The following is a 26,425-nucleotide window of genomic DNA, read 5'->3' as shown; positions in this document are numbered from 1 at the left end:
AGTGTCCATCAGTAAATTATGACAGTTCTCTACCTGATAGTAGAATAATTACATATATAGTAGTTTTGTTCATACAGATTTGTGATTAAAACAAAGGACTTACTTTGATACGTTGCCATAGGATTCCACATTAACAATAGTTGCATCTCAGAATGTGTACTTGAACTTTGATTCTCCATCACATGAAGATAAAGTTATTGTACATTATAATCTGACTATAGATAACAGGCAAATTAACAAAAAATCTGATTAATACTCTTCAGTTGTTAAAGACACTGGTGAATGCTGTCAGCATTTGAGAATTAGGTTACAGAACTACATGTGTTGTAGTTTTCATTACAGTTAGTAGAATATGTATAGGAGTATCTCTGCTTTCTAACCTTCCTTCATATCTTTGCCATCCATTTTGAGGAATGTGCTCAGTATGTTGTTTGCTTCTTAACAATAAACTGGTAGTTAAACTTTTCAGGCCACTTTTCACTTAAACAGTTCCTTACTTGATACGTAAAGCTCGCTTGTATTTATCAGTGTTCACTTGGAGTCCTGCTGCCTTTTAAATATATAAAGACTTGGAAAATACCAGCTTGGTTGGTCACCACCTTCGTTTAGGCTGCTCATAGATTAAGATAGAATGTTATAGATACTGATCACTGCTTTCAAGTACCTTCTATTCCCTGATTTTGCTTAAAACTTAAATAACTAAAGTTGGAAACTTTAGTCAAAATCAGTTTAATGTTCTTTTTTGTCCAAATGTATGGTCAAATTCATCCTTTTTAAAAGCCTCATTGCTTATTGTAATATACATGATGTCCAGCCCATTCAATAATTTAGTTACAGGTATTTGTAATGTTAATCCACTGTTCTTACTGAAGTTGCTGCTGCAGATGTCACTGCTACGATACAGGTCATGTATTTCTCTGGAGTATTTTATAAAGATTCAGATTTTTAAAACCAGCTGCTTTGGGAAATCCACAGCTAGCATGAGAGACATGATGAGAGCAGCAGATCCTTACCTTGAAGTCAGGCTTACAGAAATGGAAGTGACCAACATTTTTGAGCATTTCAATTGATTTTTAAAGCCATTGTTTCCTGCGTGACCATTAAGTTGCTAGATCACTGATTAGGATTTTAAAAGTCCAGTTCACTTTCAGATAAGTAATAATTCTATGGCTTTTTAATGTAGCAAAAATATATTCTCATCAGATGACTCACAATTTAAATGCAGATACTTTACATCTGTGAGAATATTGCATGAAGCTTTATGCCCGGTTGTGTGTACTCTGGAGCAGAGAATATATCTTTTTGCAAAATTGACTGCTCTCTAGTCATAAAAAATACATCGTTGAATATTATGTGGAATTGGTTATTTCAGTGAGTTTTCTTAATGAAAAGACTTCAAAGAAAAAATCTGAGAGTAAAAAATTCTAATGATCAGTGTGGGAAACACTTTTCCCATTTCATGACAACTTTCATGATTTAAAAACATGTTCCTTTCCATAACAGGTTAAATTCATAATCTGTCAGAGTTTTCTATGAAAAATGTGTGAAAGTGGGATACTCCAGAATGGGGTAATGTATTTACTGCAGCATCCCATGTTAATTTAAGAGTCATCAAATTAAAAAGTCATGAACTCGCTCTCTGATAGCTTTTAAAAGTACAACATAGACTAGCTCTGAAACAGAGACTGAGAGATGCCAGCTTTTTATACCCAGGTGTTGAGAGCACTTAGCAGAGCTGTGGTAGAATGAGGCTCACATTTCTGTTCTGCATTTGAGAGAATATGACCTGAAACAAGATTTCCTAGATCCAGGGCATGCATCTGAAGGGACAGGCATCCAATTTTCTCTGTGTTCCTCCTTTGACCAGAATTCCCACCCTCAGCTGTGTGGTTTTTTTGGCAAGTTTTGGTATTAGCATTTCCCAACAAAGAGTACTTCATCACTCTGAATCCACTCAATTTAATCAGTTTGACCCCTCGTCTTTTCTGTTACTAGAATGCCATCAGAACACAGTATGCAATTAATGCATACTGCAGATTAATGTATAATTTCATTAATTCATCTGTAGAATACCTATAGCTAGTATTTTGTGTTTTTATTTTACATGGCAATTAATTTAAAAATCCTGATGTGTTCAAAGCAGAATTTGTGAACTTACCAATGCCCCAGTCCACATATCTCTTAAGAAGCTGTAAGAAATCACATTGGGCACATGGGAGACTAGAACTTTGGTGTTTCATCCCAACATAGCTTTACCTAGAGCAATGAGGACAGTGAATGAATGCCCCTTCAAGACTCCTGAAGGTCCCTCTGTCCCTAACAGGAGCATAGCTATTGCCTTTGATGGGCAGGAAGACTGACCTGTATTTCTTTTCCATTGTAGTCTTTCACTAGGACTGCAAAACATGATGCTCACGTAGAGCAGCTGCAGAGATCAGGGCAGGTGCTGCTGCCTGACTTTCGTTACCTTTTTCTGTATATAGAGATTATTTCCCCTCTCTTCCAGTGGTCATTTGACTTTTTATGATCCCCATCTTGTTTTTATCCAGCCCACTGAGGACAGTGGAAAGACTTATTCCATTCAGTGGAATTTGGATCAGGACTGGTATGAGACCTCTGATGTAGTCAAATGGGATCCTGTGAATGAATGTTGTTACTGGTTGATATTCTTCTGCTCCTCTAGTACAGGGTGGTGAGCTTTTTTCCCTTTAGTTTCTGCAAAAAGAGAATGATAGAAATAGTGATCTTCATTCCTTATGCAGTGTAGATGATGGTGACAATTTGTGTATTCAAATGCGTACTCAGAAAGGATATACTGTTTGAAGAGGATTAGTACAAAACATTATCTTGATATAATAATAGATTAAACATAACTGAAGAAAAATGGTAAACTGGAGTGGAAACCTCCTGGGAATAACAGCCAGAACATGCTTTTGGGAGAATGCTCAGTCATATTAGCATGCAATGCATAGCTTGTTTTTAAGTAGTTTTTTTGTAAAAATGTATATACAATATGAGATTAAATTTATTAGCGGTAGTCATGATATTTTCCGCTATGTCAACATATTGCACTTTTAGACTCCTAAAAGGAATATTTTCCCATCCCAAATCTAGCTGCTTTTAAGGAAATCTGCCCTGGTGGAATGGGTTATACGGTTTCTGGCTCTCACAGAAACAAGCTATATCATCACCCTGCAGTTAGAGTACAGCCACCTGTCATTGGCAAGACCCCGATTACTCAACCTGTTGCTAAAGGTACTTCTCCTCCACCTCTCCCAGCAAAGGAAGAGCCAGTGGAGGCACTGACCTTCTCACAGAAAAGTGAGACTGAGATGGCTGTGCAAGAAGGTGAGAGTGGGAAAATTTAGTCTTTCTATATTTCTGTGCATGTGTCTTCAACGCTATGTTTCGTTGTGAAGTAGCTGTGTATAGCACAGGACAGAGAGGCACCACGTCCCACAGCAGAGCGTTCTGTGCTGTGGAGTGCATTGTGTTACATGATTCACTTCTAAGGTTTTATGTACAGCTCCTACCAGGTGCTGAGCACACCATGGAGAGAGACTGCTTTAATCTTGTCAGTTTTTATGATAAGAAATAGTAAATGTTTGTTTTAAGAATTTGATAACGATATTTATAATCTCTAACCTATAACAAAGGACTGGACTCAGGCTTTGTTTTACTAGTATTTGGGGTGGCAGAAGCTAAGGGGTTTTCATCATCTTCCTTCTATAAGCTCCTGTAGACTGGCACCACCTGATGTGGGCATGCATCCTCTTCATGTGGTCTGCTGTCACCCCTGCAGCTCTGCACTCCCTCGGCGTGACCATGTTGGATCAGCCCCTCTCTGCTGGGCTGTTTAATTATCAATTAGTTGACTCTAAGATGTTTGTCTCAGACTTTGTTTTCTGCAAGCTCTTCTAAGAACTTGTAGCAGCCAAAATTTTCCTGCGTCTAAAACAAATGCAGAAGCAAAGAAATGCAAAAAGCTGCACTATTATAAATACAGTGCCAGCAAACTTGGCAGGAACTAACTGTAGACAAGAAGCAATACATTGCTGAAGAACCCTCTCATGGTATTGAGTACTCAGTAGGTTATTCCCAGCAGTTATGTATCTGTATGTCAGGCCATTATTAGAAAGGGTTTCAGTTAGCCGATTTTGCAAAATTCTGTGTGACATGGGTTATTTTCTAGTTAAAATCAATGGTCTAATTTTGCTTTTATAAAGAAAACGGAGCTAAACTGAATCGGGATAGAAAAATAAGCCATTCAAAATCATACTTACAGACTGTAATGAATTATAAAATCTTACATAAACCTCTGGGCTTTTCTGTCTTACAAAGTGGTGTGTCATTTGCTAAAATATTACTTCAATAATTAGAAATATTGCTATGTTTTAGTAAGTCTTAAAACACAGAGAATCTGGAGAAAAAAGGAGGGTTTTTTAATTAAAAACTTTTAAAAATATGCTTACTCTAAGTCAGTAATGACACATCCACATGTTTGAATTTTATATTACATTTTTGGATGCTTGCATTTGGAATTTTTTAGATTTTATTACAAGTTCTCCCAGTTCTAATAATCTAATTCTCCCTGCTAATACTGAGGAAACTAGAGCAAGAAGAGTGACTTTTTAAAAAAAAAAATTCTATCCTGTGGAAAATGTTGGTTGTGAAAAGCAAATATTCTTACCTTTTTTTACAGAAGCATGTACATTTTCATCAGTAAAAGACAAATTCAAAAAAGGCAAACTGCAATGGAAAATAAAAAATTATATGAAATTTCTACCTCTCCTTCCCAGAAAAAAGTAACTTTTATGGAAGGGGGAAAAAAAAACAAATTACTGTTGCTTGCTTAAAGAAAAGGCAAATTTCAAAACTTGATTTTTTTTTTACAGTAACTTCTTGCAAATTTGTTAATGGTTAGTTATATACTGTTATGATATTAAATTACCTTTAAAATAATTACAGATGTTGATATTCCTTGGAAGGAATTTAAAAAGTTTAATCAGTGAGTTGTTAACCTGTGAGTTTTTCAGATTGTCTCTGAGGAAAGAGTTGAGAAACCTATAAGGCAGCTGAATACTGAGTAAATAATTATAAGCATTGGTCAGTGTGCAGAATGTTATTCTGGTTTCAGGTTAGTTTTTACGCTTGCTTCAGGAACATTACTTCAAGTTTGCATCATTTTGGAATGAGGTTAGAGCCCGAAATTTTTCTGCGATGGCAACAACCACTACTAGTTTTAAGTAGAATGTGTAAGTAAATGGTATGTGAAGACTGATTAATTTTCTTTTTTCTTTCTGGTTTTAGTGGCAACTGCAGCCCCTGATCAGGTAAAACATGATGTGATTTATCTAGGAATTAGACTGCCGACCGGGTGTACAAGATGTGATACGATAATTCTGAAAAGGATTATGGATTTATGAGGAACAAGCAACTCACTGTGGACTTACAGTGCAAACCCTGAGGCAAAAAGAGCTCATGTTATTATTAGATACAACAACAGGCAGGTAGTGAGGTACAGGAAAGAGATTGCTTTAACTTCTCTTTAGGGCACTGCTGGAGGGTCCAGTGCTATATTGTTCCATGTTGTTCTGGAGCCTCTATTTTCAAGCGCATATTGAAAAATGCAGACAGTATGAAGGAGAGCCACACATACTGACAGCTAGAGAAAATGAATTTGAGAGGAACAATATGAAACTTTGAGAAGCATTTGTGATACCTGCTTATTAATGCCTAAGTTAGTTTCCTAGTTTTTTTAGGGTTGCTGTGTACTGAGTGGAGAAGAACAAGTGTGTATGTGTTAAGTCCCTTATTCTGGAGGTTCCAGGTTTTCTGTACTGAAGATAATAGGATTTGTTAGGAATAACTGCAGCTGTACTTCATTTTCCCGAAGACATACCAACATCTGACACTTTTATACAAATCAGTGCAGTAGCTGAGAGAGAACCTTTCACACTGGTCAAAAACTAAGAGATACGCAATTGTATACTTTTATGTGATGCTGAATTGCAATTAAATACTATTCATAAGCAATGAAAGACCAGAGAATGGGAGAATTCCCAAAGATGCAAGTAGAAGCTCCATGAAACGGCTGCTTCGAATAAAATCAATGTTAAATTGTATGCCATTGTGTAAACATAGTATTCCACGTTCTTTTAGACTGAAATGGGTGGTAATTAATGATCTACTATCAAAAGCCACTCCTGTGAGAATGTTAGCAGTTTCTCAAGCCAGGAGTTGTGGGTTGTTATGATAGCTGAATTAAGAGTATGTTTTCAGAATCTAAATTTTTAATCATTCTTTTAGGAATTAGCTTCCCTTGATCAAGAAAAGCAGCCTGATCTAGAGCCTGGGCAGCCTCAGCTTTCTCCTGGAATTTCTACAATTAACCTGCATCCACAGTTTCCAGGTAACTTGTTTTGACTTGTCTTTTAGTACGAGAGAGTGCTTACAATTCTTCAAAGGATGGGAAGGTAGCAATTGTAACAGAGGTTAATGAAAAATCGATTGCAGCTTCACAAGCAGTTGTTCCATGACCAGAATACAGAAAAAAATAATCCTGGAAGCTGAAGTGAGAGCAATTGGGAGCTTGGCATTCTCTGGGTGACTTGTTAGGAGGCAAAGACAAATATCTTAGGCAAAACTGATATCCTGGATTACGTACATGCGAATTTTAATGTCAGCGGAGTTGAGGCCTTGTACCCTTCTCAAGAGGAAATTTTACCTAGGTGCCTCAGTGTAGATTCATATGTAACTTTTGCCACAGAAGTTTTACTATTGTGCTTGCTTTCTTTAGCACGTCAGTTTTTTCACAAGCAGTGCAATGATGAAAAATCCAATTATACCATTTTTTCTACTCCAGATCTAATCAGAATAAACTAATGAAAAGCTCCATAGTCTGGCTCATTCAGTATCATGTGTGAATGCTTTAAGTGGTTTTTTTTGGATGTGATTGATTTCCATTCCATGTCACGCAGTAGTGATTGAGAAAACATCTCCTCCTCTGCCTGTTGAAGTTGCTCCTGAAGTCTCTACTTCGAGTGCAAGTCAAGTAATTGCACCTACTCAAGTTACAGGTACTGTACGTCCTTTGTAGAACTAAAATAAATTAAGAAATGACTGTGAGTTCCTGACACTATAACTTGTTCCATGCTACTTCTGAATTACAATAACTAAGAGAACGTAGCTGTAGAACACAAAGGAATACTCTGGGGAGAGACAGAAAGTACAGAACAGCACAGTGGTGAGGGTACTGTCAACAGAGCTAGGACTGGACCTGCCATTTTTGTGCCCACAAATAAATGATAGAAGGAAAAATTAATAATTCCACCTCAGATTACATGATCTGCAGCCGAAGTCCAGAACTGAAGACTTCTCGGCCTACAAGCCAGGTCTTTAGACAGTCTGCATATGTGTTCATGAAGTACATGTGATCATGTTCTTTGAGGGATGTAGACTTCGTGGGATGTAGATCAGCATGTTCTACAAAAAGAAGATGAGTTACTGTAAGATCCATTTTGAAATGTTCCTTTGACATTTGTGCTTCTTCGTTTTTTGATGTATTAAAAGTTGTCTTTTCCACATCCATGTGTCAAGAAGTGAAAATAACAGAAAATGCAAGTAATGCTCCTATCATGGCTGAAACTTGTCTAAGTGGTGGCTGTGTCTAAATGCATGAAAACTTCACTTGCTGTAAATTTGAAAACAAAAAGGTGAATGTAATATGTATGTATACATGAGAGCATTACAATGTCACATTGGCTAGTCTCTCAGAATTAACACAGGCTTTGAAGTAATTGCAATATCCAGGTAAATACTTTAAGCTGTATATGGTAGAGATATCTAGGCCTACCAAGAGGTTTCCCAGTTCGCATTTAGAGGAAGAAATTGCACATGCTTTAATAAAAGTTTAACTCTTGAAGGATGGCTTTCCTGCATGCAGGAATGGATTTTTGAGTTGCATGCAACATGCACAGGGTCTAAATCACCCAGTTGTTTGAAGTATGATTCTATCTTCAGAGATAGAGAAAGTATCCTGTCTTCTCTAAGCATTCAGCTGCCTCCTTCAATTACCTATAATTACAGTTTGTCAGTCCCATATGAAAGCTCTACTAATGGTGATTGTCAAACCAGAATTTGAAAGTCAGCTCTGCTGTGACTGTGCCCCTTCTGCCAGACAGCTCCCTGCTTCCTTACAGGGAGAGGAAGTTACCCTGCTGAGAACTCACATCAGTTAGAAAAAAGTGGTAGTTTTCCATGTTCTGCTGTTTTTTCTTTCCCCAGGAAAAGGAGTGGAACTAGAAATTGCTGTGTGCTGTAGACAAATAAATCAATCTGTTCAGATACAGTTCCAAGTGCTGTTCAGATATTTAAGACATAGTAAAGTACAAATGAACTCAGATTTGAAGGACAAAATCCTAAATTGGATTAAAAAAACCTGAATGCGGTTAGAGTTGAGACGTTTTTGAGTGCCTTAATTCTGTACTTTAAGATTTGGTTAAGTTTAAATGCAACCTATTTCTAAATAGTCTGGATAAATTCTTCTTTACAGATGATAACTCCTTTTTCAGGAATTATGCTTTCATGCTGCTGTACAACCTTAGTTTAAATTGCAGCTGAACACAGTCATTAGTATTTTTTGCAGTAATATATATACTTTGAGAATTTCTAAAATTACTGTAGGGGTTTAGCATCCAATGCTCTCCCTGTATCTTCATCTCCTTATCTTACAAAATACATTGTAAGCCATTTATAGACTTGGAGTATTCTATAAAAATAATGAGAAAAAAAAATTATTTTATTAACCTTTGCTGCAAAGGTGAAATTGTGTAAATTTTTATTTTGTATTATCTTCATTTTACTTTATTTTTTATGTACCCATTTATGGATCTTGGATGGGACATGAGAATATGTCACTAGAAAAAGCCTAGATGGTTTCTAGATTCTTCCAGATAAAGTATTCATTACAGTAACTCAGGACTTACAAACTTGATTTACAGTTGTTTTCAGGCCTGATCTTTCTACCTGGATTACAGAATATTGTGCACTTACTGAACTGCGTGGGAGAATTTAACACTAAACTTTTTTTTGTTTGCTTAGAAATCAACGAATGTACGGTTAATCCTGATATCTGTGGAGCAGGACACTGTGTTAATTTGCCTGTGGGATACACTTGCATCTGCTACGAGGGGTACAAACTTAACGATCAGCAGACAAAGTGCTCTGGTATGAATGGACGCTTTCAAATATCTGAAATAACCATGCTATGAAATGTAGAGTCTGGTCAGGGGAACTATGCTACAGAGCAGTCAAGAGTTGCTTCCTCTGCTGAATGCTTCCAAACTACACAGAAACTAGTTTTTGTCACAGAGCAGTCAAGAGTTGCTTCCTCTGCTGAGTGCTTTCAAACTACACAGAAACAAACTAGTTTTTGTATGTCAAATAAAATTTCCCAGCTAGTCTCTGATGTAGCCTTTCAGCCACTCAGAACTGAACATGAATTTAAATTGAGTGAAAGCCTTTCCCATTGTGAGATGAGAGAAAAGGTGATTAGACAGACCATTTCTTCTCAGCTTTATATCAGGTATCTAAAATCATCAGACTGCTAGGAAGAAATACAATTCTGTTTGGAAGAAGAATGGCCACCTTGGTGCCTCTTTCTCAGAATGATTTGCCCAGTTACCAGCTCTGCAGCTGGACTAAATCCAACCATTTTGTTAGGTCTTTCCTTTCAACCTTCTGCTGAAAATATAAAGTATATCATAAACATGCCAAAAGCACCTTAGGAGACCTGCAGAGTGAGGTCTTCATCCCCTTCAAAGGTACTAGTAAGTTCTGGAACAGAGGGGGCTCTGATGAACATGAGGCAGAGTCCAGACTGGCTCTACATGAGCTGTTTCAGATTTGGAAGCAGCTGTATCGGTATCTTTCTTTCAGAGTGTGCTGGTTCCTCTGTAACTTGGATCAGAAAGAGTCTATTACATCATGTTGCCAGATTGTATACTATCAACTTTTCACGCTACCAAAAGTTCAGTAACTTCACACTGATATGCATGCTATCAGGTGCAACTACAGCATTAAAAAATAATTTACAGACGTACGCAGCAAATGGCAACTTAAAATCTTTCTATTTCATCCAAATTGTCTTAATGTTGCATGCTTGCAGCTTGTGCTCAGCTTGTGCTCAGTGTAGTGATTTGAATAGTAATCATGTTGCATTTTTCAGGCCAATGCAATATTCTTATAGTCTAAGAGCATTTTTTTCCAGTCAAAACTATGTAATGCATCTTATTTGCAGCTCTGAGGGAGAGGAAAATATACACTTTTTTAAATAGTTAAAATAATTGTAAGATCACTCTTTTCAAAAGCGTGGCATAGAATGCACGAAAAGAATCACAACTAAATACGTTGTTCTGTAGTCTTATGGTTTTATTTCTTTTATAGATATTAATGAGTGTAATCAGGCACCCCATCTCTGTTCCCTTGGACGCTGTGAAAATACAGAAGGAAGTTTCCTGTGTATTTGCCAAGCTGGATTCATGGCCAGTGAAGATGGAACCGACTGCGTTGGTAATTAGTTGTCCCCTGTATAGAAAGGGGGAAAAATTAATCAAGAAGCTTTTCTAAAACTCCTATAAGTACCCTTCTCGGCTTTTTTCCTCAATGTCATTGGTACCAGACTGATGTCTGGAAGTGTTTTTAACTGTCTCTCACCAGGTATTGTGGTGAGGAAAATAAATTTGAGTGGCTCATACTACTTTTCAAAAATTTTCTTTGTTGAAAGACAAGAATTTAGTATCATGCTTGTTTAAGAAAATTACCATTTAGTAAAAACACCTGCTGTGGTGGCAAATACAAATATTCAAAACTCTTTCAGTCACTAGCAGCCATAACAAATCATAAACAGCCATGGACATTGCAGAGCAATACAAACAGCCTGAACTGGCTGTGATATTCCTCAGGTTAGTGCTGCCTTGGGCACAATGTACACGCAGTGACGCACATTGTGTTTGCAACCACAGGGCTGCTCACAGACGTTCTTCCTACAGCCTGGCTCTTTCTAGATCTCATTCTCTCTGTAGTTACAAGCAGTGAGGTAAAGATGGAACTGCTCAGTAAGAACGGCTGTAGAGCTGTGACTTGCAAACAGCTTGAAAATCCAATCCTATGTCTAATTAAAGCAGAGTTTAGGGGAGATGCAAGCATTCAGTAATTTCATGGTGAAGCAAAGTTTTGCTTAACTTCTCTTTTTTATCTGCAGATTTTGATGAATGTTCACGACCTCATACTTGCGGGGAAGGCTTTTGTATAAATACTGTTGGCTCATACAGATGTGAATATTGTGATAGTGGATACCAAATGAACAGGAGAGGTGAATGTGAAGGTAGGATTGGACTCTTCACCAGCAGTAATACAGTAACAGTTGCCAGGCCAAACAACTGCAATAGGAGGAGCCATTTGTTTGCACTGACTGTTGTTTCTGATCTCAACAGAAAACTCTACATCTATTTCTTTATTTTGAAGAAATCTGGCCATTAGATGGAAATACTAAAATACAATATGTTTTTTCATTAATATTTTTCTACCTGGTATATTTCTTTTAATTCCTTTCAATCTCCTTTTGCTATTTGATTTCAGGTGTAATGTCTTGGCAGTGGTTTTATATCTATTTGTGTTCAGAGTTCCCTTTCCCCATCCCACTCTGTGCTTATTTCCATGGGTAATTTCTCTAGCTTAATCTTCCTTCTGGATTTCTCTCACAGCTACTTCCATCATTTAATTTGCCTTCAGATCATTTTAATTCCCCCTGTACACCAGCTGAAAATGGCAAAATGTTCAAAAGGACACTGCTTGTTTTATCTACAGTATGTCCTGGATGATGACATGAAGTACCATTTATTCATATCACAAAACCAATGCCAAATATTACCACTGTTTGGAATGATTACCCTTGCCTGCTATTCAAGGGAGGCTTAGCACTGCAGCTTGAGCTGCAAAGGGAGAATTCTCAAGGGGTGCAGTCTTAAACAGGAAACCTTTTTGAGTACTCTCCAATCTTTTCAGTTATTTGATGTCTGGAACCGCAGTTCAATTCCTATTATTTAGGTTTAAGAGACTGCAAAGGAGTTCCCCCACTATGGACACAACCATCTTGGGACAGCTATTTTAACAGCTATTGCCATGGAATCTCTTAACTTCATTGTTCATGTCCTTTACCAAGTTTCTGTTTCAAAAAAAAAAACCCAACACTATAATTTTTCCTATATTATAACAGGTAGCAAATGATAAGTTGACCTTTTTTTAATTTAGAAGTATGTATCTAGCAGGTATTTGATGTTGCAGGAGATCGTAGAACATCTGACCTTTAAAACTGCACATTATTTTTCATTGTAATATTTTTGCCTTTTTTGCTGTTCTCTTTTCGTTTTTCATTCTCAACTTGAATTGTGAACTGAAAGCTACAAACAGCAAATCCATTTTAAACATAGTTTTTTTTCATGCTTTAGTCTAAGTTACTTAGAATAAAATTGCTAACATGTTAGATTGCCTATCAAATAAGCAACTCAAAGCTGCTGTGGATATATTTGCTGCTCTGAGCATTGCTAAAAGATTCCTCTTTCTATTCAGACAATTGTATTTTTTTATTTAAATAAATGTTTCACATGCTCCACTCTTACAACTATTTTTTCCAAATCTTTTCTGTCAGTAGGGAATCTGTGTAGCCTATCTGTGAATAGGGTAGAAAGCAGAATATCACAGTGCATCAAATTTCTTATTAGCTTGTATTTTAAGTAGTGTGGTGGTAGTCCTCTATCATTTAACTTAACATGTATTTTCTGAAACCAAATTCTCTGTTGAAAGTTTTTTAAGGTTGCTTAAGGGAAAAACCCTCCTACACTAAATCCATCAACCTGAGGAAATGACACATTCAGGGAATCATTTCACCATGTCATTACACCTACACGTTATAGTCACCCTACTGACAGATTCCAGATTCCACAAATAACTCCGTTCCACCTCCTCCACACTTCAAAAATGAAGTCAAGAATACTCCAAGCTGCACACAATACACACAGTTCACTTACACTTCCTCACTCCCATCTTCATTCTGCCTTCAAGCTATATTCACGCAAACTCTGTTGTGGGCCTAGCCTGGGAAACATAAGGAGTGCACATACATTGTTGTAGAGTCTGTTGTTTATGTAGAACAGTGTTATAGGCATAGCTGAACATCATTGCATACGATTAAGTATTCCTATAAAATCTTCCTGTGATTTCTTTAAGCTTTGCAGCGTTTAGACTTTATTTTGACTGAAAATTTCTGTAGCAAATACGTCATTCATGTTGTGTGTTTTGAGGGCAGATACAGTCCAGGCCGTTCTGAGAACAGGTTTCAGGAGACGTGGATTTTTTCGTTAATTAAATAAAAAATCTCACAGCAGTTTCACTGAGAAACACTTGCAGGTCTGCATCGTAGCAGTAGAAGAGGCCTGTTGCTGTTTTTATGAGAGAGTATTCTCAGCTGGACAATCATGATTCTATGAAAAATTGTGATTTGCCCACATCCAGTGTGTTGTTTGGAGCTGGGTTGTTCAATTCTCGAAGATTGGAGCATTGTCCAGTTAAATTTCAAGTGTTGGAGGCTACATTTCTTCTGTGAGCTTGGTCCCAAAACGAGGAGTAAATTGCCTCCCTGCTATCTGTGCTGGAGTAGCAGTCCTTAACTGCAGAAGACACAACCAGTATGCCTGGGGTAGGGAAGGGACCGGAGCTTAGGAAGCTGGATTTAGTGGTGAATTTGATTTCATTAGTTCTGTGCACTGCATGAAACAAGTGTTTGTTAGGAAATGTTATAATTACTGTGTAATTAAAGACCATATTATAAAAAGATACTCAAGTATGGGAGCAGACTGGAATGAGGCTGCCCACACAATTTTAATTCCAGCATCTTCTCATCACTGGTCACTTGACAGCAACTTGTCTTTGAATGTCATTTTTGTATGCAGTCTCTTTTAGATTGCATATATTGCATGTATTGTGGGTTTCTCTGGTGCAGGATAAGAAGTTCTTGGTAGATACTTAGAGCCTGGACATGAGATCCATGAGTTTTTCAAGATCTATTTCTTGTTTTGTCATGGGTAAATTAGGACCTCTCCTAATGCAACAAGTCCCTCTATCACCTTAAACATTGCCAGCCTCAGTGATGTGTGTGTTACTTGTGTCTTCTTTCAGACATAATGAACTCCCTACTCCCTGTAAACACCTTTGATTACCATCACATAATTAAATTTATAGTCCACATAATATTTACATGCTGCATAACTCTAGAACACTGGAGAATACCAAATTCCTCTTTGCCTTCGGAAGCCAGAGTTACAGTTTTATTGTTGCTGCAATGCACTTCCAAAGTCTCTTGAGACTGAATATAGGAAGAACCTCAGGATACTTCAATATGGTAAAGGGGTGATGTAAGCAAAATTATTCTTACATATCTAAGCCAGAAATCTGATCTGCTGTATGTTATGGAGGGCCTACCAAAGATTCGCAGCATTAACAGAAAATTCAGATTCCGTTGCGTGTACTATGATCTAATTTATTTCTCAGAGACGTCCATTTGCTGGTACAAGTGAGAACTTGTACCTTCCTGGGTCTCTAACAGATAAAGTATGCAAATCTTTAAATCTTTTAGTATAACATGAGCACAGTCAGAATAACCAGATTAGTTTACTGTTCCATCTTTTGCTACAGCTTTGACCGGTATTTCCTTTTATCTTCCCTATTAAAGACATTGATGAATGCCTGACTCCAACTACTTGTCCAGATGCACAATGCATTAATGCTCCTGGTTCTTACCAGTGCATTCCTTGCAGACTGGGATTCAGAGGCTGGAATGGACACTGCCATGGTATGTTCGGTACTCTTTGTATCTGCGGTTATAGTTCTTGTTCCGAGATGCCTTATTTCCTACGTCATCAATGTTACAGCCTGATGACAGCACTGTGCCCTGGCTCCCCATTTCATTCAATAATAATTGAAAAGATGAGATTTTTTTTTAATGACTTTGTGTTCTCAAACACAGTATATATGAGGAAATCGTGTTTTACTGTAGATAAATGAACATTGAATCTAGGCTGCAAACAATACAATTGTAACTGCAAAACAAAATTCTTGAAATGGAAAATATGGAACTGAAGGTCATGTGTTATCAGTGAAATGCTAGTAAGCCATTGTTTGGAGGTACTAACAAATGGAAAAAACACGAGTGTGCTAACACATCAGTGTGACTGGCAGGCTTTTCAATAGGCTATGGGAGTTTGCTCACAAAGCATTAATAAATCTTCTTAATTATCTGTACTTCCAGCAAAGCACTCAACACATCTTAAAACAGCTTGTCTCACTTTAGGTTAGGTTTTTAGGACAGATTTCTTACATTATAATTTTGTTGATTTGTTTTTAAATGTCAGATTTATTTTTTTTCCAAATCAGTTTTGGCTATTTGAGATGTAGGTAAAAAAGTGCAAATGAATCCATTGTGCAAAAAGAAATAATCTTTTGCAGTTGTGAGTGCCACTTCCTGGGGCACTACTGAAAACTTAAATTTGACGTCAGTTGTAAAGGATCTGCTGTCTGTTGTGAATCCTCCTGTCCAACACATGCCCTATAATTTCTGATGGTTGGAGTAACCGTGTTGCTTTTTATACACCTAAACATAGGTGTATAAAAACCTGCACAGGAGGTGTTTGCATTATTGTTCTAGGACAGATTGGCAGTGTGCTTCCAGGGCTTATTTCCTAATCGCTCCCAGCTGCTGTGATTTGGTTCAGTTCATGAAGTCCAAGAGCATTGTTTTAGTTGAAATAGCAGTGGAAGGTGAGCATCTACTGCGCTCCAGCCGCAAATGGGCTTTTGATGTGGAGCCAGGTTGCAGTGAAGCACCTGAAAAATGGATGGTGTAGCTGTCAGAGCCTCACCACTGCTTTTGCTGTACAGACGATACCTTTTTCAACCACTCTGTTTTCTAATGAAGGCATATTGTAGCAAATTATTTGTCTGAACATCTGCCTGTTACAATTTATCAGCATTGTTGTGGCCACATTATGACTTGTCATTTGACTTATCGTGGAGGAATGTGCTTCTCGGGTAATTTCATGGATTTTAGCAGAGTTATAACATGTTTACAGAAAACTGTTATGGTTCACTTAGCACATGTTCATGCTCATCTTTGTTTTGCTCCTTCCCATCTGCCTGGATTCCTGCTACCTTTGCAAAGAATGTGGCACATGCACTCTGTTAAGAAAGGTTTCCTCTTATTTAATTCCTCATTTGGAAAATGTAAAATTGATTTAATTTTGCGTTCTTTCACAACATTAAGTCTGATTTCTCAACCTATTTATGAAAATAGCCTGGGTGAAAATGCCATGGCATAACCTTCACTTGTTTCATTCTTGCTAACCAGGTTAGTAGGAGTAGAATGAGAGAAAAGAAGCCACTGCTCTACTCAGATTTACAAACAAAACTAAGTCATGTAAGGGATAAGTCTTGCTTCCAAGTTGCTGATACTTTTTTTCCCTTGCATTACTGCATGTAGTTTCCCTTTTTCCTTTGTTTTATGAAATGTTCTAAGCCTGGACATCTCTCTCACATCATTAGTGATGTGATCAGTCTTCATTTTCTGTTTATCCTAGACTTACATCATGTTGGAAATGAGCCATACACATTTTAGAAAACGTAATGCAGACAGAGTTTGTCTTAAATCTGTAGCTTTACAAAACAGTACAATTTAAATACACTGGAAGCGGAAAATATTTCCCAAGTTATCTATGAAGGGTATTTAAGTCCATTGTTCCATGAATTAATTTGTTTCTGCTGTTAGTCTAGGTCAGTTGCAGATCTGCTGGTTTTCCCCAGCTCTGTTTTCAGTAATTTTTTTTTTACCTCGGCTCGTTCCTCTGCCTGTACTTGATGCCCTAGAAAGTTTACTGTAACAATTCTACAGTTCTTTGACGCTAGCTATACGGTATTATTCCAGGATCTAAAGCCAGGAACATAGCTACTTTTGTCTAATAAAGGCAAGTCAATTGGCTCACTTTAGACTTATGTAGAAAAATTTAACTGCAAGTTAGGTGGCAATATCCAGTGTGAGATGCATATTGGAAGAAATTAAAAATGGCACTTGCACACCCTGCCACCTCATTGTCTTGAAATTGCTACTGTCCCAGATCCCTCAGTGCATTTGTGTTGTACAGGGATATTTGAAATAATTTTTTTGAACTTTACTTGCAGTCACAGGTTTTTTCCTCTTTCTGTCTCCACGTTTGCACATTCAAATAAAGTGATATATCATGATATATGATGACAATAAAGTAGTCCGTGAATCTAGAGCAAACTTCTGTGTATTGATGAATAAATGAAAAAAATTGGGTTGACAATTAGGGAGGTTTAGACTAGATACCAGGAAAACTTTCTTTACTGAGAGAGTGGTCAAACATTGGAACAGGCTGCCCAGGGAGGTGGTGGAGTCACCATCACTGGACGTGTTCAAAAGACATGTGGACATGGCATTTTGGGACATGATTTAGTGGGCATGGTGGTGTTGGATTGATGATCGGACTTGATGATCGTAAAGGTCTTTTCCAACCTTAATGATTCTGTGACAAAACTTTCTAGACCACTGCATCCTCATGGTTATCACTGTGGTAGATTTTGCGGCTATGTTAACTAACAATATTCAGCTTGTACAGCATTAGGGACCACATCAGAAGATTTCAAAAGTAATATAGCGGTCAGCAGAGCTGATGCATATACCTCTAGCCCTACTGTAGGGAGCTTCAATAGAATCAGTTACAGCTCTGGACTTGATCTCAGAAGATTTAGGTTCTGTTCCTGGCTTCCCTGCTGGCTTTATTGGAAAGTCTCTGGATCTTCAAGTCCCATCCAAATATCAGAAATAATATTGCAAGCTTTGTTTTCAAGTAGCTTGGAGATAAGTAGATGAAAATGAATCTTTAAGAAGCACATTTGTTATTCAGTTGGAAATTCACGTGCCTGACTGCTGAATTAGGTTCTCTGTGTTTTAAGAAATTCTTTAATTTGAGCACTGATCACATACATTCAATGTATGCAGAGCAAAGGTTGTGTTTTGTTGAGCAAGCACATTTTGCAATGGGATCTGAGAAATTAGCCTTGCAGAGGAGTGTAAGTAGTATCACCTACTGAACTGCCGTAGCAGAGCACCTGTGGACCTGTGCTGTCATCTCTTGGGAGGATTCCGCTTCATGTTCGTGGCCAGGCTGCAACAGGGCATCTTACCTACAGAGTTAGAGGCTCACGTGGGGAAACAAGAATCATGGGTCATTTGAAACATGGATAATAATGGTGATTTTGTTTGTGTCTGGGGGGAGATGGGCTTTGTCAAAGGCAAATTGTACAGGAGCTTGTAAAGAGCCGAGAATGATAAATACATATGAGGAAAATAATTACTGTAGATATTCACAATAAGTAATAAGAGCTATGATGATGATTTAAAGATCTCTAATCTTTTTCCAGCTCTCCCTGTGCTACAGCTGCCTAAATAGCTCAAGTGCCTCAAATAATCATTAGTTTTACTCTTATGTTGACAGATTTTGTGTGCTTTGTGGCGGCAAAAGACAGGGTAATTGTGAGTAATATGATTTCGGGCACATAAAAGCAAGTAAGGTGTAATTCTTTTTCTGCATCAGTGAAGTTAAGAAATACAGTTTTTTCCGTACAAACAGGGACAGCTGCTTGCTGTTAACTACATCCTGAAAATAAACAAATAAAATTTGAAAATTAACCTTTTATTTTTTTAAGGAAAAACCACTCCTAGGAGAAGACAATGTTGATTATTTTAGAATACTGAATTAATTCTGGCTGGGTTTATAATGAAAGATGTTATTTATTTATATGTCTGGAGTTTTTTGTTGATTTATACAAATTGCATTCAGAAGGAATTCTTAAAAATTATTCTTAAGTAGTAACATAGCAATTTTTATGTTGGCTAATAAGAGTGGCCCATCTAGTTAATACCCTTCATTCAGAGAATGATGAAAGTAGGTGTCTATGGGATAGTTTATTTTAAAAATGTTTCTTTCAAGTCCTCCTGTAAATAAAGGATGGTGTGTGAGCCAGAAGAGAGATGTTGCTTCTAAAACTTCTGTTATAAAGGCATAGTTAAATGGAGTACCGTGTTGCCCATATAAAGTAGCCTTACAAAGGGACCTGCATGAAGTGCAGAAATCCCCTTGAAATTCCTCAGGTGTCAGTCAAGTCCTTTAGAACCTACCTCCTTTAAGTCCATTTGTAAAATGTCATCTATGAAGGTCTCACAAGTACATGTGTTTTCTATAGTCTTTGGTTATGCACTGGAGAACGCCTCTAAATCCTGTACGTTAATTGACCTAGCTTTAAAAAACAGCAAAAACTCAACAGCAGAAAATGTGGTTGAGGTCTTTCCTAGCTTCTGAGAGAACCTGCTTGTTCCCTCGCACCCATAGGTAAGCTCCAGGTAAACAAGCAGAGGCAGCAGGTTTTGGGATTCTGACCAGGGAACGTGTTTTAAAAATGATTTCAGAGAGAACAACTTCTAACACAGACTTGCCAGCATGAGCTGTGTCTGCTGTTCTGGACTGTTCCTTGCAATAGCAGGAGGATTGGTGATAATGGTTACAAGGTATGGGCAGCTGCTAGTGCTTTTGTCACAGGTACATACCCTAGGAGTGAATTTGTGTAATGCAAGAATGAATGTGCCAGCACTTACTGACCTCTTCTTTGTACTGAAGTTGCACTGGTTTAAGCTACTGTGGGAAAATTATGGGCAAAATAATCTTGTTTGGGTAAGGATGATGTGGACGCATTTAGTTCATACTGCAACCACTATCTAGAAAAAGAAAAGGAAGAAAAAGCTTTGTTAGCCTTAAACTGCAGATCTTGAGTGCTGGGATGAAAGGATTGTTTTAGTCATGTGGGCTCTGAGTATAGTTGAGTGTTTTGAGTACAAGCCAGCTCAAGTCCAAATCCTTTTTTAAAATCAGAATTGCTGCAGAATTGTCAAGGTCAAAATCTACAGGAAAACTGAATCTAACCATGCTTATGGCAGAGTTTGAATAATTTCCCAAGCTCAACTGAAATGAGTTTCTTTGTATTCACAGATATAGATGAATGTCAGTATGGCAATCTCTGCACAAATGGACATTGTGAAAATATGGAGGGGTCTTTCAGATGTATTTGTGGCCAAGGTTTCAAACTGTCTGCATCAGAGGATCAGTGTGAAGGTAGGAAAGAGTATGATTAAAATTCATAAGGTTGCACTTACCTTTTAGATAATATTTTTCATTTAATACTTTGCCTTTAAATGCAGGAGCAATAAATGTGCGACACTGAGGCTAAATAACCAAAAATGTAAGAATATGTATTTCCATTTTATGGCTTCCATGGTCACATTGTAGATTTTGACATTTGTTATAAAGCCAATCAAGGATGTGTAACAATATTTATATTGCTAAATTTAAATTTCTGCAAAATCCTTGGTATTTGTCATTTTGAAGGTTTGGGGACAGTGGCTTTCACTGCCTTAATTGCTTTTCTTTCTACCTTTTTTCTTTCACGTGGGTGAGTGGAATCAAAAAACCCAGGCTGCACCCTGTTGGAGCCCGGCAGTGTCAGTTAACACTGAGCTGATGCATTGGTGTTACTGCATTTCAAGTAGTACATTTAGTAGCGAGAGAGTTTGGTGTCATATTTCTAAGAACAGTACCTGTACCTCCAGAGTGTCGGGTTCAAAATTTCTTCCACATCTAAAATTCCCACCAGGACTGCTCCAGTGGAACAAAATTAGGTCTGAAGTCAGAGCAGAGTAGTCTGAGGGAGAACCTAGAGTGTGTACAGGAGGTATGAATATCCCTATCCTAAGGGAGAGGAGGCTTCTTCAAACCTCTCCCCAAAGGTGAAAATCTGCAAGAATGTCTCCAAGCTGTGGAAGCATGCAGAAACCTGAACATTTCTTGTCAGATGTTGTTTTTTCTTTTCCCTTCCCCCTACCCTTTGCTAAGTGTCTGTATATAGCACCAAACGCTTTCAGACTTCTGAGTGCTAAAAATAATACAGTAAAACTAAATGATCATTCGTGTAAATTTGTCAGGAAGTTTGAAACAAAACATCAGTGTAAGTTAAGTGTCTTGAGTGAGTTAAATGTGCTGTCCAGGACGCACAGCAGACTGGTCTTGGGGAAAGTATGTAGACAAAATTTGACTGCTTCCTCTGAGCCTTTCATGGAAAAGGGCCCTTGCCAAGCTGAGCTGGCATGTACAGACTGTTCTTCTTAAAGTGCACCCTTCTAAAGTGAAGACCTGTACACATGCCCAGATGCTTCATGCAGCCCCACAGATTTCAGTGATCCTTAAATTCAAGACTTCTGCAATCGCAAGGGAACATTACTCAAGAGGTCAGGACTACATAGCCATAACACAGACCTGAAAAACCTCATTGAGTAACTTTCTGCTGCTTTGAGTATGTTTTCAGAAAGATTCAGCCCTGCCTAAATCCTAGAAGTGACTCAGAACCTACCATATCAATTTAATTACTGTTCCTTAACAAGTATTTTATAAATAAGGGAGGGAGAACAGGTTCCCTAGCTCATACAAGACATGTGCTATGTTCTGAATTCAAAGTGCCACTCCCTTACAATATTTTGAGCTTTTCATAGGAAAATTTAAGTTTGATGTTCAAGTTCACTGTTAACCCAGGCTGACCCCAGTTTATGAGAACTGAAGCGCTGAGGGACTAGCAAGTGGTTATGGAAGCAAAGAGACATTTCCCCATACTTAGAGGATTAATACTGTTACAAGGCAAGTATTTAAAGGAGCCTTAAGGTACAACTTAATAGGGGAACAGCCTCTCAGTGTGCATCTGAAAACCACACCCTGTTAAAAGGTGGTGATCCTGCTGGAAAGTATTTTGTGGGTTTTGCTGACTCACTGGAGCTGCTGGCTTGTTACCTTTGCCAGATATAAAAGAAACAAAAGCAGCTCTCAAGCAGCATGTGTGTGTATTTGTGTGTCTGTGTGTACCTGTTTGTGCATTGAGGGATATATTGACACTACAGCAGAGAATGCTGGATGCAGTCACCTCAAGGAAAACATCCGATCTGCAATTTCATGTATTTTTAGGCATTATATTGACTGTTTGCATTTATTAATAAATTAAGACCAAGAGAAGCAGTACTGGATATTGACACTCTGCTTTGTTTTGTTCAGAATTGGTTAGTGCACCAGTTGATTAGTAATTGGTATTTTCAGGTGTGTTATGTTTTCACTGTCTCTTCTGCTACAGATATAGACGAATGCCAGCACCGATCGCTCTGTACGAATGGACGCTGCAGGAACACAGAAGGATCTTTCAGATGTATTTGTAACCAAGGCTACACATTATCATCTACTGGAGATCAGTGTGAAGGTAAGCTTGTGGTCTTAAGCTACTGATTCATTTTTTTCAATAAGATCTTGAGTATCTCAGTTATAGGCCTGAACTCTTTTGAGAATGGGGCAGAAGGGTATGTTGCTCCTCTTTCTTGCTCAATACTTTACTGTCAACCATTCAATAGTCCCCACCTACACAGCCACATATTTAATGGATTCTTAGAAATATTCCCTCTCATCTTTCCACATAAAGAAATCAACACATATGTTTCCAACAGTACGATTGGAAGAGCAGTTGACATTGTTACCAAAAGCAATTAAGCCTTTCCAAACCTTGTTGCACAAATTCTGACACAGAGGTTCTGTATTACAAAAGCTTCTGCCAGCGTACACTGTTCACATGGGGGCCTGCTAAGTTAAAACTTTTTCTCCAGCTTGTTTTGGGAGCCTGTAGCCAGCCACCACAATCCCACATGTGCACTGGCAGGAGAAAATATGTAGTATAAGATGAGCTCCAGAGGGATCTGCTGGAGCTCACAGCTTTCACTGTCTCAGAAGGCAGTCTACATACTGAGCTTATAAAAACAAAAATAAGAGGTGAAAGATGTACAGTAAATGTAGGGAGAAACACTGTGTTACAGAAAACAGGAACATTCTGTTACCTTTCAAGTAGAACGATTTAATTATCCAGCAATTGGCAAACAGTTTTTTTCTAATGAATTATTTCAAAGCTGCTTTCTCTTCTCCATTGTTGCCTATACCACCTGATATGGTACATCTGGTGCACTGCTCATGGTGACCTTGAGGATGCGAGATCACTTACTAGTGAGCTCCAGAAAATATTGTACCTCAGTTGCTTCCTTATGGCAGGGAAAAAACTCTCAGTCAAGGTCTCACTGTGCATGTGGTATTATCACATAAAAACTTCCCAGTCTCTGGTGTGCCTTCTGTAGCTGCTGATACCATGGAAGACACAGTTCCTTACTGCTGTTCTACCTAATAGTGTTCTGCTGGTAGCTTATCCTCCACACAGCACTCTAGGAGGTAGTTCTCACCTTCTCACCCACAGCAATAGGTCACAAAATCCTTCTCTTCAAGAGATCCAGGCAGAAGAGCAGTTTCCCCTGAGCCATCCAAATTCTGTCTTCTCAAGGCAAGTGAGTGACAGCACCTCTTGAAGTTCTCACCAACAAGTAATATCTTACAAAATCTCCTCAGAACACTGATACTCTTTGGTACTGACCTGTCTGGAGAATCTGGTCATAGAAGACCTTAACAAGATCTTCTCAGACTTCCCGGTGAGTATCAGCATCACTTGCATCAGCTTCAGGAAATGTGAGCTGATGATGCAAGGCACTAGAAACATATGTCAAAGAATTTTGCTCTCACCTGACTTCAAGAACTTCACAAGTTGCAACAGATGCAGAGATACTGTCTCAAGAATCAAAGAAAAATGTGATGAAAGGGATCACTGGTCCATCCTGCCTCCCAAAGGCAGAACAGACCATATGGTGTTGTTCCTGACAGGTTTTCATCTAACCTGCTCTGAGAAGGCTTCAGCAGATGAGATTCCAAACATCTCAAAGACTCAGGGATGGACATTTGTCACGTCAGAAGATACCCAAAAATGTATCAGGCTATAAAGCCAATGTGATTGGCAAATCACTTGTAAGAAATGTGGTTGTTTATTCAATAAGGATTTCTTCTACTTCAGAAGTTTTCTTAAAAATGTAGCAGCTCAAGAAGCAGTTTACTGGTCTGATCATTATACTCCTGTGCAAAAATACACTTCTGCAGAATTTGGCAGAATTATGCTGTGCTCATTTTCAGCTGTACTTTTTCACAGAATCACAGAATCATTAAGGTTGGAAAAGACCTTTAAGATCATCAAGTGCAACCATTTTGCAACTCTCTGGCTGAGGTTTTTGTCTGGAAGTCTTTGCGCAGTATTCTTCTTGTTTAAGAATAAAAGTAATTTGCAAATAATTGTTCTATACATTGGTGTATACATGTCTACATGCAGTATACGTGGCCTGTATCAATCGTTGCACTGAACTGTTAAGAAAATGAGAAGTCCTCCTGGACTGAGGTCTTCACACCTTCAGTTCTGTCCAAGAGCAACAATCCACATGTCCATTCCCATTGTAAATGCCTGCATACCCTGTTATCCAAGACTGAATAACTTCTCCCTTCTGCAGTACTTGTAGAGACTTACTGTTACCTTCTTGGAAATTAGTAGCCTGGAAATACATGACCATTCAGAGGTGGGCCATATGCCCAACCTTACACTTAAAGGTAAGGAAAGAGGTTACTTCCTAGTAGCCAGAGTTCTTCGAGATGCATGACCACATGCATGTTTATTTTATTTCTGCCTTACCCACTCATTCAGCATCTCCTGTTCTTGAGATGAAGTGACATTGAGACTTCCTGCTCAGCATTGCTGTGAATATGAGGGAACGCAAAGTGTGAGGGCACCTGTGGGTAAAAAGTATTGTCAGTTGAGACAAACTGACAGGAAGTGTGAATGTGCACCAGCTGGGCTTATATATAGACTGTACATCTCAAAGAACTCGGATTACTGGAAAAGAGTCTGTCTGAAGCGTAGGAGGCTCCAGTGTTGTCCTAGGAGCCTTCAGAGATTTTGCTAACCAAAATGCTCTAGACATGCACGTGTAAAAAGCACTGAACCCTTCAAGCATGAGTTACCATCTCTGATTTTTCTGGAGGTTCTTGTGCAGCAACCACAGGACCTGTGAAGAGTTGCATCAGAGAAAGGGAGGTTTGCATCCTATATGGAAAACAATGCATTTTGACTGAATTTGGCAGAAGACGCCTTCTTGTTGTGAGACTTGGCATTAACTCAGCGCAAGGGAGTCATTAATTTTTTCTCATGCTCCTAGTCAAAATTAATTGCTGTTTTAAATAAACCACAATTTATTTCTCAGTTGAAAATGATTATAAAACATGCGGTTATCAACAGGTCACAACTTTGTCAACATTAAGTGCTGTTTTATCTGCAATAACATTAATTTATGTAAGAAAGCTATCCCTATTTCTCGTTTTTATCAGATAGATTAAATCCCAAAGATAGTTGCACTTTGATATAGTGCGGGCTTTCCAGAGATAAGTATAGAAATGAGGTCATGTCCTCTTTTTTAATTACAATTGTTATTCATTCCTGCAACGCAGGAGAAAGTTACAATTCTAATCAGCTAAAATCCGTGCTTAAGAAATCAGAATAATCAAAGGCAGTGGAAAAAGTCTTTGATAACTGTTTTTCAAAGGAAATTATCTGCATTATCAGAGCAGTAGATTCAGTGAATTACGAGGTAGGGCACTGTGGAGGCGGGGGAAAGTTACTTATGAGATGCTTCTTTTATTTGAGTCATTTTCTGTTTGTTTTCAAAACTTAGAGGCACAGTCATCAAATACCTTGTGATCTTTAGCTGTAGTGAAACAAAACTGTATAATATCACTGGAATGTAGGCACATGCTGTGTTAATCCTGTACCCACAGTAGCTGTGCTCTGTTTCCTCCTTTGGGCTGCCTTTCAGCCCTTTGGAAGACAACGGGAAGGGAAGACTTTAGGCAGAGACAATGCCAGTGTCCTGTTCTTGAAATGTGATTACTCTGTATCTAGTTTGTGTCCTGAAACTTGCCCTGCCTTGTGTCAGTCAGCATGTTTTTCCCATGGATATCAAGACACTAGGGCAGAGCCGACCGGCCTGAGGCTTGATGCCGGGAAGGAGGTATACAGGGAGCTAGACCCTGCGTGCCCGGACTCTGGGGCTGGATTTCTGGCTGGGGTGCAGCGCTGTGTGAAAGCAGCTATTTGGCTTCGTCACCAAGCTGCTAAGCTGAAACGGCTGTGTTGCGTCGCGCAGCAGTACGCACGGTGCGGTCCCTGTCCTACAAGCCTTCCGTCCACAGCGTAGTTTCGTGAGTAGCCTCCGCAGGCGCATCTTGTCGGGTGTGACGTGCCAGCCGTG

The 26,425-nt window shown here is 38.4% G+C and overlaps 1 protein-coding gene across 1 annotated transcript in view; it reads left to right on the top strand.

Moving 5' to 3' along the window:
• LTBP1 (latent transforming growth factor beta binding protein 1) overlaps window positions 1–22,473 on the top strand; it is a gene marked incomplete at its 3' end in the record, with an annotated part of 83,003 nt that extends 60,530 nt beyond the window's left edge. Inside the window, exons 8-17 of the mRNA XM_010282705.1 lie at window positions 3,115–3,348; window positions 5,311–5,333; window positions 6,310–6,412; window positions 6,981–7,079; window positions 9,103–9,228; window positions 10,447–10,572; window positions 11,264–11,386; window positions 14,789–14,908; window positions 20,172–20,294; window positions 22,351–22,473. Of these exons, the coding sequence (XP_010281007.1) occupies window positions 3,115–3,348; window positions 5,311–5,333; window positions 6,310–6,412; window positions 6,981–7,079; window positions 9,103–9,228; window positions 10,447–10,572; window positions 11,264–11,386; window positions 14,789–14,908; window positions 20,172–20,294; window positions 22,351–22,473 (1,200 nt within the window). The remainder of the gene's footprint in view (window positions 1–3,114; window positions 3,349–5,310; window positions 5,334–6,309; window positions 6,413–6,980; window positions 7,080–9,102; window positions 9,229–10,446; window positions 10,573–11,263; window positions 11,387–14,788; window positions 14,909–20,171; window positions 20,295–22,350) is intronic.
• Window positions 22,474–26,425: the final 3,952 nt, after the last annotated feature.

This window comes from Phaethon lepturus, unplaced genomic scaffold (genome assembly GCF_000687285.1).
Source record: "Phaethon lepturus isolate BGI_N335 unplaced genomic scaffold, ASM68728v1 scaffold2912, whole genome shotgun sequence".
Lineage (NCBI taxonomy): Eukaryota > Metazoa > Chordata > Aves > Phaethontiformes > Phaethontidae > Phaethon > Phaethon lepturus.
Note: the sequence above shows the minus strand (reverse complement) of the source record. Positions and strands in the feature narration are given on the sequence as shown.